At 36.6% G+C, this 21,784-nt stretch overlaps 1 protein-coding gene across 2 annotated transcripts; it reads left to right on the forward strand.

Moving 5' to 3' along the window:
* The first annotated feature begins 17,657 nt into the window (after positions 1 to 17,657).
* On the forward strand, positions 17,658 to 19,149 carry LOC122834022. 2 transcript variants are annotated; one of them, XR_006371112.1, is made up of 2 exons: positions 17,658 to 17,975; positions 18,647 to 19,149. XR_006371112.1 is itself a non-coding variant. In XM_044122087.1 (2 exons), exons 1-2 carry the CDS (start codon positions 17,680 to 17,682, stop codon positions 18,802 to 18,804), a joined length of 1,029 nt encoding a protein of 342 aa, XP_043978022.1. In that variant the 5' UTR covers positions 17,658 to 17,679; the 3' UTR covers positions 18,805 to 19,149. The 2 variants fall into 2 exon arrangements, 1 of the variants encoding a protein (XP_043978022.1); XM_044122087.1 differs by having other exon boundaries at positions 18,072 to 19,149.
* Positions 19,150 to 21,784: the final 2,635 nt, after the last annotated feature.

Here is a 21,784-nt window from a genome sequence, read left to right on the forward strand (position 1 = left end):
GCATAATTTGCTTAATATAACTTGGAGAAGCAGTAAATCTGGTTGTTTGAAACTGGAACCAGTTCAAAATTTTGAGTTTTAAGCTTTTTTACTGTTAGTGACCAAAAACGCTTTATCTCAGCGAGAGAAGTGAAAATATGTTTTTCTTAGTTAGGGAGGTAAGTGTTTGTCATTTGGTTTGTTTACTTTTAATTAGGTAAGTTGGTTAATATTCAGATAGTTTCCTTTTGTTTGTTGTTTTCGGCATTAGCTCATTCTGAAGTCATACGCTCCACTTGTTGTAACATTTCAAGTGAAAAAATAAATCTCTTTTAAATAAATGTAATTACAAAATGTTCAACTTCGTGTTTTTGGCTGCTTGGGATCTGAAGAGGTAGGATTCTTTATGTTATGATCTGGCCACGCCTAGACGGGTCGTAACAGGGCGAATTTTATGTGGGACATTTAGGAGGAATTATAATGGGACATTTGGACGCATTTTATATGGGACATTTGGACGCATTTTATATGGGACATTTAGGAGGATTTATAATGGGACATTTGGACGCATTTTATATGGGACATTTGGACGCATATTATATGGGACATTTAGGAGGATTTATAATGGGACATTTGGACGCATTTTATATGGGACATTTAGGAGGATTTCACCGACAGAAGTGAAAAACGGAAATTAGCCTATGTGAAATTTCAGCACCACAATCAAATTTCAGCATAATTTGCTTAATATAACTTGGAAATGCTGAGAAACAGTAAATCTGGTTGTTTGAAGCTGGAACCTGTTCAAAATTTTGAGTTTTAAGCTTTTTTACTGTTAGTGACCAAAAACGCTTTATCTCAGCGAGAGAAGCCAAAAATGGACAGTTTGTGAAATTTCAGCACCACAATCAAATTTCAGCATAATTTTCTTAATATAACTTGGAAATGCTGAGAAACAGTAAATCTGGTTGTTTGAAGCTGGAACCAGTTCAAAATTTTGAGTTTTAAGCTTTTTTACTGTTAGTGACCAAAAACGCTTTATCTCAGCGAGAGAAGCCAAAAACGGACAGTTTGTGAAATTTCAGCACCACAATTTAATTTCAGCATAATTTGCTTTAGTACAACGTGGAACTGCTGAGAAACAGTAAATCTGGTTGTTTGAAGCTGGAAAGAGTACAAAAATTTTGAGTTTTAAGCTTTTTTACTGTTAGTGACCAAAAACGCTTTATCTCAGCGAGAGAAGCCAAAAATGGACGGTTTGTGAAATTTCAGCACCACAATCAAATTTCAGCATAATTTGCTTAATATAACTTGGAAATGCTGAGAAACAGTAAATCTGGTTGTTTGAAGCTGGAACCAGTTAAAAATTTTGAGTTTTAAGCTTTTTTACTGCTAGTGACCAAAAACGCTTTATCTCAGCGAGAGAAGCCAAAAACGGACAGTTTGTGAAATTTCAGCACCACAATCAAATTTCAGCATAATTTGCTTAATATAACTTGGAGAAGCAGTAAATCTGGTTGTTTGAAACTGGAACCAGTTAAAAATTTTGAGTTTTAAGCTTTTTTACTGTTAGTGACCAAAAACGCTTTATCTCAGCGAGAGAAGTGAAAATATGTTTTTCTTAGTTAGGGAGGTAAGTGTTTGTCATTTGGTTTGTTTACTTTTAATTAGGTAAGTTGGTTAATATTCAGATAGTTTCCTTTTGTTTGTTGTTTTCGGCATTAGCTCATTCTGAAGTCATACGCTCCACTTGTTGTAACATTTCAAGTGAAAAAATAAATCTCTTTTAAATAAATGTAATTACAAAATGTTCAACTTCGTGTTTTTGGCTGCTTGGGATCTGAAGAGGTAGGATTCTTTATGTTATGATCTGGCCACGCCTAGACGGGTCGTAACAGGGCGAATTTTATGTGGGACATTTAGGAGGAATTATAATGGGACATTTGGACGCATTTTATATGGGACATTTGGACGCATTTTATATGTGACATTTGGACACAATTTATATGGGACATTTGGACGCATTTTATATGGGACATTTAGGAGGATTTATAATGGGACATTTGGACGCATTGTATATGTGACATTTGGACTAATTTATATGGGACATTTGGACTCACTTATATGGGACATTTGGACGCATATTATATGGGACATTTAGGAGGATTTATAATGGGACATTTGGACGCATTTTATATGGGACATTTAGGAGGATTTCACCGACAGAAGTGAAAAACGGAAATTAGCCTATGTGAAATTTCAGCACCACAATCAAATTTCAGCATAATTTGCTTAATATAACTTGGAAATGCTGAGAAACAGTAAATCTGGTTGTTTGAAGCTGGAACCTGTTCAAAATTTTGAGTTTTAAGCTTTTTTACTGTTAGTGACCGAAAACGCTTTATCTCAGCGAGAGAAGCCAAAATGGACAGTTTGTGAAATTTCAGCACCACAATCAAATTTCAGCATAATTTGCTTAATATAACTTGGAAATGCTGAGAAACAGTAAATCTGGTTGTTTGAAGCTGGAACCAATTCAAAATTTTGAGTTTTAAGCTTTTTTACTGTTAGTGACCAAAAACGCTTTATCTCAGCGAGAGAAGCCAAAAACGGACAGTTTGTGAAATTTCAGCACCACAATCAAATTTCAGCATAATTTGCTTAATATAACTTGGAGAAGCAGTAAATCTGGTTGTTTGAAGCTGGAACCAGTTCAAATTTTTGAGTTTTAAGCTTTTTTACTGTTAGTGACCAAAAACGCTTTATCTCAGCGAGAGAAGCCAAAAACGGACAGTTTGTGAAATTTCAGCACCACAATTTAATTTCAGCATAATTTGCTTTAGTACAACGTGGAACTGCTGAGAAACAGTAAATCTGGTTGTTTGAAGCTGGAAAGAGTACAAAAATTTTGAGTTTTAAGCTTTTTTACTGCTAGTGACCAAAAACGCTTTATCTCAGCGAGAGAAGCCAAAAATGGACAGTTTGTGAAATTTCAGCACCACAATCAAATTTCAGCATAATTTTCTTAATATAACTTGGAAATGCTGAGAAACAGTAAATCTGGTTGTTTGAAGCTGGAACCTGTTCAAAATTTTGAGTTTTAAGCTTTTTTACTGTTAGTGACCAAAAACGCTTTATCTCAGCGAGAGAAGCCAAAAACGGACAGTTTGTGAAATTTCAGCACCACAATCAAATTTCAGCATAATTTGCTTAATATAACTTGGAGAAGCAGTAAATCTGGTTGTTTGAAGCTGGAACCAGTTCAAAATTTTGAGTTTTAAGCTTTTTTACTGTTAGTGACCAAAAACGCTTTATCTCAGCGAGAGAAGTGAAAATATGTTTTTCTTAGTTAGGGAGGTAAGTGTTTGTCATTTGGTTTGTTTTCTTTTAATTAGGCAAGTTGGTTAATATTCATATAGTTTCCTTTTGTTTGTTGTTTTCGGCATTAGCTCATTCTGAAGTCATACGCTCCACTTGTTGTAACATTTCAAGTGAAAAAATAAATCTCTTTTAAATAAATGTAATTACAAAATGTTCAACTTCGTGTTTTTGGCTGCTTGGGATCTGAAGAGGTAGGATTCTTTATGTTATGATCTGGCCACGCCTAGACGGGTCGTAACAGGGCGAATTTTATGTGGGACATTTAGGAGGAATTATAATGGGACATTTGGACGCATTTTATATGGGACATTTGGACGCATTTTATATGTGACATTTGGACACAATTTATATGGGACATTTGGACGCATTTTATATGGGACATTTAGGAGGATTTATAATGGGACATTTGGACGCATTTTATATGGGACATTTAGGAGGATTTATAATGGGACATTTGGACGCATTTTATATGGGACATTTGGGCGCATTTCATATGGGACATTTGGGCTTAATTTATATGGGACATTTGACGCAATTTATATGTGACATTTGGACACAATTTATATATGGGACATTTGGACGCATTTTATATGGGACATTTAGGAGGATTTATAATGGGACATTTGGAACATTTGGACGCAGTTTATATGGGACATTCGGACGCATTTTATATGGGACATTTGGACGCATTTTATATGGGACATTTAGGAGGAATTATAATGGGACATTTGGACGCATTTTATATGGGACATTTGGACGCATTTTATATGGGACATTTAGGAGGATTTATAATGGGACATTTGGACGCATTTTATATGGGACATTTAGGAGGATTTCACCGACAGAAGTGAAAAACGGAAATTAGCCTATGTGAAATTTCAGCACCACAATCAAATTTCAGCATAATTTGCTTAATATAACTTGGAAATGCTGAGAAACAGTAAATCTGGTTGTTTGAAGCTGGAACCTGTTCAAAATTTTGAGTTTTAAGCTTTTTTACTGTTAGTGACCAAAAACGCTTTATCTCAGCTTAGAGAAGCCAAAAATGGACAGTTTGTGAAATTTCAGCACCACAATCAAATTTCAGCATAATTTTCTTAATATAACTTGGAAATGCTGAGAAACAGTAAATCTGGTTGTTTGAAGCTGGAACCAGTTCAAAATTTTGAGTTTTAAGCTTTTTTACTGTTAGTGACCAAAAACGCTTTATCTCAGCGAGAGAAGCCAAAAACGGACAGTTTGTGAAATTTCAGCACCACAATTTAATTTCAGCATAATTTGCTTTAGTACAACGTGGAACTGCTGAGAAACAGTAAATCTGGTTGTTTGAAGCTGGAAAGAGTACAAAAATTTTGAGTTTTAAGCTTTTTTACTGTTAGTGACCAAAAACGCTTTATCTCAGCGAGAGAAGCCAAAAATGGACGGTTTGTGAAATTTCAGCACCACAATCAAATTTCAGCATAATTTGCTTAATATAACTTGGAAATGCTGAGAAACAGTAAATCTGGTTGTTTGAAGCTGGAACCAGTTAAAAATTTTGAGTTTTAAGCTTTTTTACTGCTAGTGACCAAAAAGCGCTTTATCTCAGCGAGAGAAGCCAAAAACGGACAGTTTGTGAAATTTCAGCACCACAATCAAATTTCAGCATAATTTGCTTAATATAACTTGGAGAAGCAGTAAATCTGGTTGTTTGAAACTGGAACCAGTTAAAAATTTTGAGTTTTAAGCTTTTTTACTGTTAGTGACCAAAAACGCTTTATCTCAGCGAGAGAAGTGAAAATATGTTTTTCTTAGTTAGGGAGGTAAGTGTTTGTCATTTGGTTTGTTTACTTTTAATTAGGTAAGTTGGTTAATATTCAGATAGTTTCCTTTTGTTTGTTGTTTTCGGCATTAGCTCATTCTGAAGTCATACGCTCCACTTGTTGTAACATTTCAAGTGAAAAAATAAATCTCTTTTAAATAAATGTAATTACAAAATGTTCAACTTCGTGTTTTTGGCTGCTTGGGATCTGAAGAGGTAGGATTCTTTATGTTATGATCTGGCCACGCCTAGACGGGTCGTAACAGGGCGAATTTTATGTGGGACATTTAGGAGGAATTATAATGGGACATTTGGACGCATTTTATATGGGACATTTGGACGCATTTTATATGTGACATTTGGACGCATTTTATATGTGACATTTGGACACAATTTATATGGGACATTTGGACGCATTTTATATGTGACATTTGGACACAATTTATATGGGACATTTGGACGCATTTTATATGGGACATTTAGGAGGATTTATAATGGGACATTTGGACGCATTTTATATGGGACATTTAGGAGGATTTATAATGGGACATTTGGACGCATTTTATATGGGACATTTGGACGCATTGTATATGTGACATTTGGACGCAATTTATATGGGACATTTGGACGCAATTTATATGTGACATTTGGACACAATTTATATGGGACATTTGGACGCATTTTATATGGGACATTTAGGAGGATTTATAATGGGACATTTGGACGCATTTTATATGTGACATTTGGACACAATTTATATGGGACATTTGGACGCAATTTATATGGGACATTTGGACGCAATTTATATGGGACATTTGGACACAATTTATATGGGACATTTGGACGCATTTTATATGGGACATTTAGGAGGAATTATAATGGGACATTTGGACGCATTTTATATGGGACATTTGGACGCATTTTATATGGGACATTTGGACGCATTTTATATGTGACATTTGGACACAATTTATATGGGACATTTGGACGCATTTTATATGGGACATTTAGGAGGATTTATAATGGGACATTTGGACGCATTTTATATGGGACATTTAGGAGGATTTATAATGGGACATTTGGACGCATTTTATATGGGACATTTGGACGCATTGTATATGTGACATTTGGACGCAATTTATATGGGACATTTGGACGCAATTTATATGTGACATTTGGACACAATTTATATGGGACATTTGGACGCATTTTATATGGGACATTTAGGAGGATTTATAATGGGACATTTGGACGCATTTTATATGTGACATTTGGACACAATTTATATGGGACATTTGGACGCATTTTATATGGGACATTTGGACGCATTTTATATGGGACATTTAGGAGGATTTATAATGGGACATTTGGACGCATTTTATATGGGACATTTGGACGCATTTTATATGGGACATTTAGGAGGATTTATAATGGGACATTTGGACGCAATTTATATGGGACATTTGGACGCATATTATATGGGACATTTAGGAGGATTTATAATGGGACATTTGGACGCATTTTATATGGGACATTTAGGAGGATTTCACCGACAGAAGTGAAAAACGGAAATTAGCCTATGTGAAATTTCAGCACCACAATCAAATTTCAGCATAATTTGCTTAATATAACTTGGAGAAGCAGTAAATCTGGTTGTTTGAAGCTGGAACCAGTTCAAATTTTTGAGTTTTAAGCTTTTTTACTGTTAGTGACCAAAAACGCTTTATCTCAGCGAGAGAAGCCAAAAACGGACAGTTTGTGAAATTTCAGCACCACAATTTAATTTCAGCATAATTTGCTTTAGTACAACGTGGAACTGCTGAGAAACAGTAAATCTGGTTGTTTGAAGCTGGAAAGAGTACAAAAATTTTGAGTTTTAAGCTTTTTTACTGTTAGTGGCCAAAAACGCTTTATCTCAGCGAGAGAAGCCAAAAATGGACAGTTTGTGAAATTTCAGCACCACAATCAAATTTCAGCATAATTTTCTTAATATAACTTGGAAATGCTGAGAAACAGTAAATCTGGTTGTTTGAAGCTGGAACCTGTTCAAAATTTTGAGTTTTAAGCTTTTTTACTGCTAGTGACCAAAAACGCTTTATCTCAGCGAGAGAAGCCAAAAACGGACAGTTTGTGAAATTTCAGCACCACAATCAAATTTCAGCATAATTTGCTTAATATAACTTGGAGAAGCAGTAAATCTGGTTGTTTGAAGCTGGAACCAGTTCAAAATTTTGAGTTTTAAGCTTTTTTACTGTTAGTGACCAAAAACGCTTTATCTCAGCGAGAGAAGTGAAAATATGTTTTTCTTAGTTAGGGAGGTAAGTGTTTGTCATTTGGTTTGTTTACTTTTAATTAGGTAAGTTGGTTAATATTCAGATAGTTTCCTTTTGTTTGTTGTTTTCGGCATTAGCTCATTCTGAAGTCATACGCTCCACTTGTTGTAACATTTCAAGTGAAAAAATAAATCTCTTTTAAATAAATGTAATTACAAAATGTTCAACTTCGTGTTTTTGGCTGCTTGGGATCTGAAGAGGTAGGATTCTTTATGTTATGATCTGGCCACGCCTAGACGGGTCGTAACAGGGCGAATTTTATGTGGGACATTTAGGAGGAATTATAATGGGACATTTGGACGCATTTTATATGGGACATTTGGACGCATTTTATATGTGACATTTGGACACAATTTATATGGGACATTTGGACGCATTTTATATGGGACATTTAGGAGGATTTATAATGGGACATTTGGACGCATTGTATATGTGACATTTGGACGCAATTTATATGGGACATTTGGACGCAATTTATATGGGACATTTGGACGCATTTTATATGGGACATTTGGACGCATTGTATATGTGACATTTGGACGCAATTTATATGGGACATTTGGACGCAATTTATATGGGACATTTGGACGCATATTATATGGGACATTTAGGAGGATTTATAATGGGACATTTGGACGCATTTTATATGGGACATTTAGGAGGATTTCACCGACAGAAGTGAAAAACGGAAATTAGCCTATGTGAAATTTCAGCACCACAATCAAATTTCAGCATAATTTGCTTAATATAACTTGGAAATGCTGAGAAACAGTAAATCTGGTTGTTTGAAGCTGGAACCTGTTCAAAATTTTGAGTTTTAAGCTTTTTTACTGTTAGTGACCAAAAACGCTTTATCTCAGCGAGAGAAGCCAAAAATGGACAGTTTGTGAAATTTCAGCACCACAATCAAATTTCAGCATAATTTGCTTAATATAACTTGGAAATGCTGAGAAACAGTAAATCTGGTTGTTTGAAGCTGGAACCAATTCAAAATTTTGAGTTTTAAGCTTTTTTACTGTTAGTGACCAAAAACGCTTTATCTCAGCGAGAGAAGCCAAAAACGGACAGTTTGTGAAATTTCAGCACCACAATCAAATTTCAGCATAATTTGCTTAATATAACTTGGAGAAGCAGTAAATCTGGTTGTTTGAAGCTGGAACCAGTTCAAAATTTTGAGTTTTAAGCTTTTTTACTGTTAGTGACCAAAAACGCTTTATCTCAGCGAGAGAAGCCAAAAACGGACAGTTTGTGAAATTTCAGCACCACAATTTAATTTCAGCATAATTTGCTTTAGTACAACGTGGAACTGCTGAGAAACAGTAAATCTGGTTGTTTGAAGCTGGAAAGAGTACAAAAATTTTGAGTTTTAAGCTTTTTTACTGCTAGTGACCAAAAACGCTTTATCTCAGCGAGAGAAGCCAAAAATGGACAGTTTGTGAAATTTCAGCACCACAATCAAATTTCAGCATAATTTTCTTAATATAACTTGGAAATGCTGAGAAACAGTAAATCTGGTTGTTTGAAGCTGGAACCTGTTCAAAATTTTGAGTTTTAAGCTTTTTTACTGTTAGTGACCAAAAACGCTTTATCTCAGCGAGAGAAGCCAAAAACGGACAGTTTGTGAAATTTCAGCACCACAATCAAATTTCAGCATAATTTGCTTAATATAACTTGGAGAAGCAGTAAATCTGGTTGTTTGAAGCTGGAACCAGTTCAAAATTTTGAGTTTTAAGCTTTTTTACTGTTAGTGACCAAAAACGCTTTATCTCAGCGAGAGAAGTGAAAATATGTTTTTCTTAGTTAGGGAGGTAAGTGTTTGTCATTTGGTTTGTTTTCTTTTAATTAGGCAAGTTGGTTAATATTCATATAGTTTCCTTTTGTTTGTTGTTTTCGGCATTAGCTCATTCTGAAGTCATACGCTCCACTTGTTGTAACATTTCAAGTGAAAAAATAAATCTCTTTTAAATAAATGTAATTACAAAATGTTCAACTTCGTGTTTTTGGCTGCTTGGGATCTGAAGAGGTAGGATTCTTTATGTTATGATCTGGCCACGCCTAGACGGGTCGTAACAGGGCGAATTTTATGTGGGACATTTAGGAGGAATTATAATGGGACATTTGGACGCATTTTATATGGGACATTTGGACGCATTTTATATGTGACATTTGGACACAATTTATATGGGACATTTGGACGCATTTTATATGGGACATTTAGGAGGATTTATAATGGGACATTTGGACGCATTTTATATGGGACATTTAGGAGGATTTATAATGGGACATTTGGACGCATTTTATATGGGACATTTGGACGCATTGTATATGTGACATTTGGACGCAATTTATATGGGACATTTGGACGCAATTTATATGGGACATTTGGACGCATATTATATGGGACATTTAGGAGGATTTATAATGGGACATTTGGACGCATTTTATATGGGACATTTAGGAGGATTTCACCGACAGAAGTGAAAAACGGAAATTAGCCTATGTGAAATTTCAGCACCACAATCAAATTTCAGCATAATTTGCTTAATATAACTTGGAAATGCTGAGAAACAGTAAATCTGGTTGTTTGAAGCTGGAACCTGTTCAAAATTTTGAGTTTTAAGCTTTTTTACTGTTAGTGACCAAAAACGCTTTATCTCAGCGAGAGAAGCCAAAAACGGACAGTTTGTGAAATTTCAGCACCACAATTTAATTTCAGCATAATTTGCTTTAGTACAACGTGGAACTGCTGAGAAACAGTAAATCTGGTTGTTTGAAGCTGGAAAGAGTACAAAAATTTTGAGTTTTAAGCTTTTTTACTGCTAGTGACCAAAAACGCTTTATCTCAGCGAGAGAAGCCAAAAATGGACAGTTTGTGAAATTTCAGCACCACAATCAAATTTCAGCATAATTTGCTTAATATAACTTGGAAATGCTGAGAAACAGTAAATCTGGTTGAAGCTGGAACCAGTTCGAAATTTTGAGTTTTAAGCTTTTTTACTGTTAGTGACCAAAAACGCTTTATCTCAGCGAGAGAAGCCTAAAACGGACAGTATGTGAAATTTCAGCACCACAATTTAATTTCAGCATAATTTGCTTTAGTACAACGTGGAAATGCTGAGAAACAGTAAATCTGGTTGTTTGAAGCTGGAACCTGTTCAAAATTTTGAGTTTTAAGCTTTTTTACTGTTAGTGACCAAAAACGCTTTATCTCAGCGAGAGAAGCCAAAAACGGACAGTTTGTGAAATTTCAGCACCACAATCAAATTTCAGCATAATTTGCTTAATATAACTTGGAGAAGCAGTAAATCTGGTTGTTTGAAGCTGGAACCAGTTCAAAATTTTGAGTTTTAAGCTTTTTTACTGTTAGTGACCAAAAACGCTTTATCTCAGCGAGAGAAGTGAAAATATGTTTTTCTTAGTTAGGGAGGTAAGTGTTTGTCATTTGGTTTGTTTACTTTTAATTAGGTAAGTTGGTTAATATTCAGATAGTTTCCTTTTGTTTGTTGTTTTCGGCATTAGCTCATTCTGAAGTCATACGCTCCACTTGTTGTAACATTTCAAGTGAAAAAATAAATCTCTTTTAAATAAATGTAATTACAAAATGTTCAACTTCGTGTTTTTGGCTGCTTGGGATCTGAAGAGGTAGGATTCTTTATGTTATGATCTGGCCACGCCTAGACGGGTCGTAACAGGGCGAATTTTATGTGGGACATTTAGGAGGAATTATAATGGGACATTTGGACGCATTTTATATGGGACATTTGGACGCATTTTATATGTGACATTTGGACACAATTTATATGGGACATTTGGACGCAATTTATATGGGACATTTAGGAGGATTTATAATGGGACATTTGGACGCATTTTATATGGGACATTTGGACGCATTTTATATGGGACATTTGGACGCAATTTATATGGGACATTTGGACGCAATTTATATGGGACATTTAGGAGGATTTATAATGGGACATTTGGACGCATTTTATATGTGACATTTGGACGCAATTTATATGGGACATTTGGACGCATTTTATATGGGACATTTAGGAGGATTTATAATGGGACATTTGGACGCATTTTATATGGGACATTTAGGAGGATTTCACCGACAGAAGTGAAAAACGGAAATTAGCCTATGTGAAATTTCAGCACCACAATCAAATTTCAGCATAATTTGCTTTAGTATAACTTGGAAATACTGAGAAGCAGTAAATCTGGTTGTTTGAAGCTGGAACCAGTTCAAAATTTTGAGTTTTAAGCTTTTTTACTGTTAGTGGCCAAAAACGCTTTATCTCAGCGAGAGAAGCCAAAAATGGACAGTTTGTGAAATTTCAGCACCACAATCAAATTTCAGCATAATTTGCTTAATATAACTTGGAAATGCTGAGAAACAGTAAATCTGGTTGTTTGAAGCTGGAAGCAGTTCAAAATTTTGAGTTTTAAGCTTTTTTACTGTTAGTGTTGGAGCTATTTATTCTTGATTTCTTTATTCATTTGAATTTTGTTAGTTAATTCTTAAGTGCATGTTTTTTGTATTATTTACAGTATTTATTTGCAGGTTAATAATTTTTTGTTTTATTATTTTTTCTTATTCATTTTGAGTTAGACAGGAAGTCATGTGGGTCAGTCCACTTGTCTATAAGTATAGGGGCCTGGTAAAGGACCAGCAGGCATTTGGGTTTGGGGCCTATGGTTTTTACCAGAGCAAGAGAACAGTGCAAGAGAATATATAGGAGAACAAAGGAAAGTTTGAACATTGTAACTGTTTGCTGAAAAGGAAAATAAAAGCAACCAAGACAGTCAACAAGTTTGGACATCAAATTTCTTTTGCCTGCGTACAAAAACTTGACACCAGTGCCTCTTAGTGGCTGAAGGAACTTTTATTGCATGCTTGGTTTGACAAACAATCGCCACTACATCAAGTAAAAACCTCCCCATGGATCAAGTAAGGAACCATCTCATGGACCAAAAGGAATAATCCCTCATCAATGGACATGTTGGATTTATGGATCTCAAGGATTACCATCAAACAAAAGGTTTTGGATCATCTTTGTTGAAATCAAGCGACTTGCTGCGTCAGGCCTGGATTGACACGTCACTCATTCATCAAACTGGTACGTGGAAATATTGTTTAAGCCGTAAAGGAAAACGGTGAAACTACTGGAGTTTAAAGACATTATTTCACTGCAAAGACTGATGAGATGAGTTTCATGTGACAAGTTGACGCTTAATTGGATCAAGACGTGTGGCGACGCCCATCATGGAAATGTTTGTTCACACGAATCAACCTCTTTAAACAAAGAGACACGTTTGTGATTTATCCTGTGGATTCCTTGTGGATTATGCTGCTGTTGAATGTTTGAAATAATTAAAAGGATCGCTAAAAATGTCTGATGTAAAGAGCAAAGTGGATGACACTCAGATGTCGCAAGAGAAAAGAAACATCAAATTCACACAAAAGGGTTTGGAGTTTTATATAAAAACACGTCAAGAAAGCCAAAGTTTAAAGTGTAAGCAAGCTTCAAAATGTATGGAGAAAATCTCCGCATCAATGACGTCACAAGAAAATGTTAAAAAAGTGTCTTCTGACTTTGTCAAATTTATTAAATGTTATCGAGATGCAACCGATTTACATGAATCCTTTTTAAACTTGCCATTACCAGAAGAAGAAGTGAAAAGACAAACTGCTTTTATGGACAATGTAAAGGTTTGGTTGCATGAAGCAGGATATCCATATATTGAACAGAAAAATGATGTTGATGACGATCAGGTTGCTGCTGATCAGGATGAAATAAACCCTGAAGACAGTGTCTCTAATGTTTCAAGTGTAAAGCCACGTTCAAAAACATCTTCACAGCAGTCTCGGACTTCATCTACCTCCTCTGCACGCATTAAAGCTGCGGCTGAAAAGGCAGCGCTCATGGAGAGATTTGCCGCGTTGGACAAAAGACATCTGATCGAAACTCAAGAGGAAAAACTGAGACGAGAAAAAGAAAAATTAGATTTGGAAACAGAGTTGGCAGCAACTAATGCAAAACTTAATGTTTTAAATATGAATTCAATTGCTGGTTCTAAACAATCCGATGGCATGAACTCTTATTTTGAAAGAGCCCAAGTAAAGGACACGCTCTTGTTAAATCCTCGTGCTAATGAGTTTTTCCGAATGACAGAGCAAATTCTTCATCTGTCTCTCCTGTCGTTAGACCTAAACAGAGGCAGAAACAATTTCAAAATGACCAGATGAGAATAAATGTTGATTCTTCAACTCGAGCAACACAGCAAACGCAATTTCAATTTCCTTCTTTGACCGAGGACTGTCAGAATGACATGGTGAACATCATGCAAAGAAAAAATGACATCACTGCCTTACTTGTAAAACAAAACATATCGTCTGTTCTCCCATCCAGAAACATCCCTGTGTTTGATGGGGACCCCCTGCAGTACAGATCATTTATGAATGCTTTTGAGAACGGAGTGGAAGCTAAAACTGACAACTCGAGTGACTGTTTGCACTTCTTGGAGCAGTTCACTAGGGGGCAGCCTAAAGATCTGGTGCATAGCTGTCAGCACTTACCTCCTGATCAAGGTTATTCTAAAGCCAAATATCTTCTTGAAGAACATTTTGGAAATGAAAATAAAATTGTTTCTGCATATATGGAGAAGATTATGAGTTGGACACCAATAAAAGGTGATGATGTGAAAAGTCTTCAATCATTCTCTCTTTTCCTTCAAGGTTGTTCAAATTTAACACAACAAATTGTTTACATGAAAGAGTTGGATTTACCTTTAAATATGAGAACGATCGTCCTGAAACTCCCATACAAACTGAGGGAAAAATGGAGAGTTGCTGCATATGAGCTGCAGGAACAAAATGGCCACCGAGCGTTGTTCACTGATCTGGTTGCTTTCATAGTAAAAGAAGCAAAAGTAGCCTCAGATCCAGTGTTTGGCAACATCCAAGACCCACCAACTGTGAGCAACTCTAAAGTTTCAAGTTTCAACAAGCAAAGGAAAAAAGGAAGCAGTTTTGCCACTAATGTCAGCACAATTCCAGAAGCCAGAACTCAGTCGATTGAAAACAAGACCAAGTCTACTGTTCTTCACAGCTGCTTGTTTTGTTTACAAAGAAATCATCTATTGGAAAACTGTATGCAGTTTAAAGCTAAAATGCATCGGGACAAGTTGACCTTCATTAAACAAAAGGGGATTTGTTTCGGTTGTTTGAAAGTTGGTCACACAAGCAAAGACTGCAGGAGTCGTTTGGATTGCAACGTGTGTCACCAAAAGCATCCAGGGGTTCTTCACATAGAGCAAAAGGAGCCAGGAGCCTCTTCAGAACAAACCCAACAGACAACAAGGTCTCATGTCAACTTTTCAACTGCAACCACTCAGACATGTGGGCATATTGGGGCCGGTCATAATGATGATGCTGTTTTTTCTATTGTTGCAGTTAAAGTTAAAAGTCAAAAGAGCAACAAAGTTGTACAAACGTATGCATTTCTTGATCCAGGAAGTTCAGGTACGTTTTGTACAGAAACTCTGGCAAAAAGTCTGAACTTAAAGGGCAAAAGGACAAATATTCTGCTGAGAACAATTAATCAAAATAAGATTGTTAATGTACAAGTTTTGTCTGGTTTGGAAATCTCTGAATTGAAAACAAATGACTTCATAGCATTGCCAGATGTTTTGACTCAAAGGACTATGCCAGTTTCTACACTGAATATTCCCCAGCAAAAGGACATTGATCAGTGGCCTCATCTTAAACCTGTTAAGCTTCATAACATCAATGCAGAAGTGGAGCTATTGATAGGAACTGATGCTTCAAATGTTTTAGAGCCCTGGGAGGTGATAAACAGTGTGGATGGTGGGCCTTATGCTGTAAAAACTAAAGTTGGCTGGGTCATAAATGCTCCTCTGCGCACTGGAAACAACAGAAATAAAAATATCTGCACTGCTGTAACAGCCAACAGGATCTCTGTTGAGCATCTTAAAGAAATGCTGGTCAATGACTTTAATGAAAGATCATCAGAGGAGAAAACTGAAATGTCCAGAGAGGATTTGCATTTTATGAAGATTGTTAATAACTCAACAAAACTTGTTGGAAGTCATTATCATATTGACTTACCTTTCAGGAGTGAAAGTCCCAGCTTGCCAAATAACATTTGTGTTGCAGAGCAGCGCCTCCAGAGCCTCAGGAGGAGATTTGAAAAGGATGCTCAGTACAAGGAGGAATATACTGCATGTGTGAACAACATGCTGCAACAAGGATATGCTGAGGCTGTACCAGCAGATGAGCTACAGAAAGGTAATGGACAACTGTGGTACATTCCTCATCATGGAGTGCATCATCCCACAAAAGGCAAGTTAAGAGTTATATTTGATTGTGGATCAACTTATAAAGGAGCATCACTGAACAGTCAGCTTCTGCAGGGACCTGACCTCACAAACTCTCTGGTTGGAGTTCTCATCAGATTTAGAAAAGAGCCTGTTGCATTGATGGCTGACATCGATGCCATGTTTCACCAAGTGTATGTCTCTGAGAAACATGTCAACTTTCTCCGTTTCCTGTGGTGGAAACATGGTGACACTTCAAAACCTGCACAGGAGTTCAGGATGTTGGTTCACTTATTTGGAGCAATGTCTTCACCAAGCTGTGCAAATTATGCTCTGCAAAGAACTGCTGATGATAACGTACAACAGTTTCCAGCTGAAGTGGTTGATACAATCAAAAATAACTTTTATGTGGATGACTGTTTAAAATCTGTTCCCACAGAAGAAGATGCAGTGCACATGGTGAAGAGGCTGACAGAGCTCTGCTCTAAAGGAGGATTCATGCTTTCAAAGTGGGTAAGCAACAGTCGCACAGTGCTCATGTCAATCCCAGAGGAAAGGAGAGCAAAAGAAATTAAAAGTCTGGATTTGGACAAAGATCAACTTCCAGTTGAGAGAGTATTGGGTTTACAGTGGAGCATTGAAACTGATGAGTTCAAGTTCAGAACATCTGTGCAGGACCGCCCACATACCAGAAGGGGCATTTTGTCTGTAGTTAGCTCACTGTATGATCCCTTGGGGATCCTGGCTCCCTTCAGTATGCCAGCTAAACTATTACTGCAAGATCTTTGTCAACAGAATTTGAAGTGGGATGAAGTTATTCCCCATTCTCTTTCTAGGAAGTGGCTTGATTGGCTGGAGGATCTCCAGCTGATATCCAGTTTTAAAGTAGACCGTTGCATCAAACCAAGTCGCATCAGAAAACCAGACAAAGCACAACTTCATCATTTCTCTGACGCAAGTCAAGATGGCTATGGAACAGTGTCATATTTAAAACTGGAAAACAATAACATCTCACATGTTGCTTTCATTCTAGGAAAAGCAAGAGTTGCTCCTTTGAAGCAAACAACAATCCCCAAGTTGGAACTGACAGCTGCTGTTCTTGCTGTCCGAGTGAATAAACTGCTGCAAAAGGAGCTGCAAATACAGTTGGAAAAACCTGTTTTCTGGACTGATAGTACAACGGTACTAAAATACATCTCCAGTGAAACCAGAAGATTTCACACCTTTGTTGCAAACAGAATCTCTGTCATCCAAGAAGCAACAGACGTGAATCAGTGGAGATATGTTTCCTCCAAGGAGAATCCTGCAGATGATGCATCCAGAGGCATGACAGCTGAGGAGTTCCTCAAATGCAGGAGGTGGATAAATGGGCCTGAATTTCTCCACAGATCAGAAGAGGAATGGCCTAAACTGGATGTGGATCACCATGCAATTCCTGCAGATGATCCAGAGGTCAAAAGGGACCTAACACTGAAGAACATCTTGATGTTGTTGCAACAGAAAAGGAAAGAGTTTGCTGCTGCAGACCTGAATAACAATAATCCAGAAAATCAAAAGAAAGAATTGGAAAAGCAGATGGAAAGGTTCAAAACCACTCTGAAGAAAGAAAATCTGACTCCTGAAGACTTGGCCAAGGCAGAACTATCTATTGTTCGGTTTGCACAACAACAGAAATTTACAACTGAAACTGCTTTAATCAACAGAGGGCTTAAAGCAATATCCATGAGAAGTTCTCTTTACAAACTTGACCCAGTATTGGATGCTGGGGTCCTCAGAGTGGGTGGCAGGTTGAAAAAAACAGCCATGCCTGTTGAAGCAAAGCATCCTGTAATTTTGACAAAGGATATGTATGTATCTATCCTGATTTTACGCCATATTCATCAACAGTTGGGACATGCAGGAAGAGCTCATATGCTGTCAAGATTAAGACAAAAATACTGGATAATAAATGCTAATTCAGCTGCCAGAAAAATCATCTCTCATTGTGTTGTTTGCAGACGTAACAGAGGAAAGTTTGTTGAACAAAAGATGGCAGATCTGCCAGAAGAAAGAGTTCTGCCATCCACCGCTCCCTTCACAAATGTTGGAGTGGATTACTTTGGTCCTGTAAGTGTTAAAAGAGGACGAAGTCTCCTGAAAAGGTATGGAGTTCTGTTCACTTGTTTCACCAGCCGTGCAGTACATCTGGAAATTGCGTACACCCTCAATACAGATTCCTGTATAAATGCAATCCGCAGGTTTATCTGTAGAAGAGGCCCAGTTTCAACCATCAGGTCTGATAATGCCACAAATTTTGTTAGTGCAAATCGAGAGTTGAAAGAGAGTTTGGCTGAACTGAACCATGCTAAAATTCAAAATGCTTTTGTGCAAGACGGAATCAAATGGAACTTTAACATCCCAGCAGCCTCTCACCAAGGTGGAGTTTGGGAGCGTCTGATTCGTTCCATAAGAAGTATTTTAGTCTCAGTTCTTAAAGAACAAGTCTTGGATGATGAAGGGCTTCAAACAGTCTTTTGTGAAGTTGAATCCATATTAAACGACAGACCCATTACTAAAGTTTCAGATGACTCAAATGATCTTGAGGCACTCACACCAAATCACTTGTTGTTGATGAAACACAAACCAGTTTTGCCACCAGGATTGTTCAATCAAAAAGATCTTTATGTCAGGAAAAGGTGGAAACAGGTACAATACATGGCAGAGCTGTTCTGGAAAAGATGGCTTTCTGAATATTTACCTTTGATGCAGGAAAGACAAAAATGGACAATAACTAAAAGATGTCTCATTCCTGGAGATGTTGTCTTAATTGCAGACTCTACAGCTCCAAGAGGATCATGGATGATGGCCAAAGTTTTGAGTGTAAACCAGGACGGACAGGGCTTGGTGCGTTCAGTGCAACTGCAAACCAAGACCAGTGTGTTGGAAAGACCTGTGACCAAACTTCTGTTGCTACTGGAAGCATCACCCTGAGGAATTGGGGACATGTTTGAAGGAATAGCTCCTTTTCCTTTTAAAGTAATTGTGATAGTATTCACAATTAGGGGCCGGAGTGTTGGAGCTATTTATTCTTGATTTCTTTATTCATTTGAATTTTGTTAGTTAATTCTTAAGTGTATGTTTTTTGTATTATTTACAGTATTTATTTGCAGGTTAATAATTGTTGATTCTATTTAATTTTTTGTTTTATTATTTTTTCTTATTCATTTTGAGTTAGACAGGAAGTCATGTGGGTCAGTCCACTTGTCTATAAGTATAGGGGCCTGGTAAAGGACCAGCAGGCATTTGGGTTTGGGGCCTATGGTTTTTACCAGAGCAAGAGAACAGTGCAAGAGAATATATAGGAGAACAAAGGAAAGTTTGAAAATTGTAACTGTTTGCTGAAAAGGAAAATAAAAGCAACCAAGACAGTCAACAAGTTTGGACATCAAATTTCTTTTACCTGCGTACAAAAACTTGACCCCAGTGCCTCTTAGTGGCTGAAGGAACTTTTATTGCATGCTTGGTTTGACAAACAATCGCCACTACAGTTAGTGACCAAAAACGCTTTATCTCAGCGAGAGAAGCCAAAAATGGACAGTTTGTGAAATTTCAGCACCACAATCAAATTTCAGCATAATTTGCTTAATATAACTTGGAAATGCTGAGAAACAGTAAATCTGGTTGTTTGAAGCTGGAACGAGTTCAAAAATTTTGAGTTTTAAGCCTTTTTACTGTTAGTGACCAAAAACGCTTTATCTCAGCGAGAGAAGCCAAAAATGGACAGTTTGTGAAATTTCAGCACCACAATCAAATTTCAGCATAATTTGCTTAATATAACTTGGAAATGCTGAGAAACAGTAAATCTGGTTGTTTGAAGCTGGAACGAGTTCAAAATTTTGAGTTTTAAGCTTTTTTACTGTTAGTGACCAAAAACGCTTTATCTCAGCGAGAGAAGCAAAAAACGGACAGTATGTGAAATTTCAGCACCACAATTTAATTTCAGCATAATTTGCTTTAGTACAACTTCGAAATGCTGAGAAGCAGTAAATCTGGTTGTTTGAAGCTGGAACGAGTTCAAAAATTTTGAGTTTTAAGCTTTTTTAATGTTAGTGACCAAAAACGCTTTATCTCAGCGAGAGAAGCCAAAAATGGACAGTTTGTGAAATTTCAGCACCACAATCAAATTTCAGCATAATTTGCTTTAGTACAACTTCGAAATGCTGAGAAACAGTAAATCTGGTTGTTTGAAGCTGGAACGAGTTCAAAAATTTTGAGTTTTAAGCTTTTTTAATGTTAGTGACCAAAAATGCTTTATCTCAGCGAGAGAAGCCAAAAATGGACAGTTTGTGAAATTTCAGCACCACAATCAAATTTCAGCATAATTTGCTTAATATAACTTGGAAATGCTGAGAAACAGTAAATCTGGTTGTTTGAAGCTGGAACGAGTTCAAAATTTTGAGTTTTAAGCTTTTTTACTGTTAGTGACCAAAAACGCTTTATCTCAGCGAGAGAAGCAAAAAACGGACAGTATGTGAAATTTCAGCACCACAATTTAATTTCAGCATAATTTGCTTTAGTACAACTTCGAAATGCTGAGAAGCAGTAAATCTGGTTGTTTGAAGCTGGAACGAGTTCAAAAATTTTGAGTTTTAAGCTTTTTTAATGTTAGTGACCAAAAACGCTTTATCTCAGCGAGAGAAGCCAAAAATGGAAGGTTTGTGAAATTTCAGCACCACAAACAAATTTCAGTATAATTTGCTTAATATAACTTGGAAATGCTGAGAAACAGTAAATCTGGTTGTTTGAAGCTGGAACCACTTCGACATTTTGAGTTTTAAGCTTTTTTAATGTTAGTGACCAAAAACGCTTTATCTCAGCGAGAGAAGCAAAAAACGGACAGTATGTGAAATTTCAGCACCACAATTTAATTTCAGCATAATTTGCTTAATATAACTTGGAAATGCTGAGAAACAGTAAATCTGGTTGAAGCTGGAACCAGTTCGAAATTTTGAGTTTTAAGCTTTTTTACTGTTAGTGACCAAAAACGCTTTATCTCAGCGAGAGAAGCCTAAAACGGACAGTATGTGAAATTTCAGCACCACAATTTAATTTCAGCATAATTTGCTTTAGTACAACTTCGAAATGCTGAGAAGCAGTAAATCTGGTTGTTTGAAGCTGGAACCAGTTCAAAATTTTGAGTTTTAAGCTTTTTTTAATTTCAGAAATTTCAGCACCACAATCAATGGACAGTTTGTGAAATTTCAGCACCACAATCAAATTTCAGCATAATTTGCTTAATATAACTTGGAAATGCTGAGAAACAGTAAATCTGGTTGTTTGAAGCTGGAACCAGTTCGAAATTTTGACTTTTAAGCTTTTTTACTGCTAGTGACCAAAAACGCTTTATCTCAGCGAGAGAAGCCAAAAATGGACAGTTTGTGAAATTTCAGCACCACATTCAAATTTCAGCATAATTTGCTTAATATAACTTGGAAATGCTGAGAAACAGTAAATATGGTTGTTTGAAGCTGGAACCAGTTAAAAATTTTGAGTTTTAAGCTTTTTTACTGTTAGTGACCAAAAACGCTTTATCTCAGCGAGAGAAGCCAAAAATGGACAGTTTGTGAAATTTCAGCACCACAATCAAATTTCAGCATAATTTGCTGTAGTATAACTTGGAAATGCTGAGAAACAGTAAATATGGTTGTTTGAAGCTCTTAGCAACAGCTTAACAACAAATATTGTTATTGCTGAAAACACATAGGACTTCTTCTGCTCTTTGGAAATGTCTTATTATAACTGTTTATGAAACATAAGCGCTTTTGAATTGAAGCCTATGCATAAATTCAAGCTGTGAATCCCAGGGCCAGCTCACCTCTTGCATCCCTTGTATGAAGCTCTAAACAGGGGACTAGCAGATAGAGTGGACCCCCGAGAGGATGCAGGTATTCGATGATGCCATAAAGGCCTT

This window comes from Gambusia affinis, linkage group LG07 (assembly GCF_019740435.1).
Source record: "Gambusia affinis linkage group LG07, SWU_Gaff_1.0, whole genome shotgun sequence".
Classification (NCBI taxonomy): Eukaryota; Metazoa; Chordata; class Actinopteri; order Cyprinodontiformes; family Poeciliidae; genus Gambusia; species Gambusia affinis.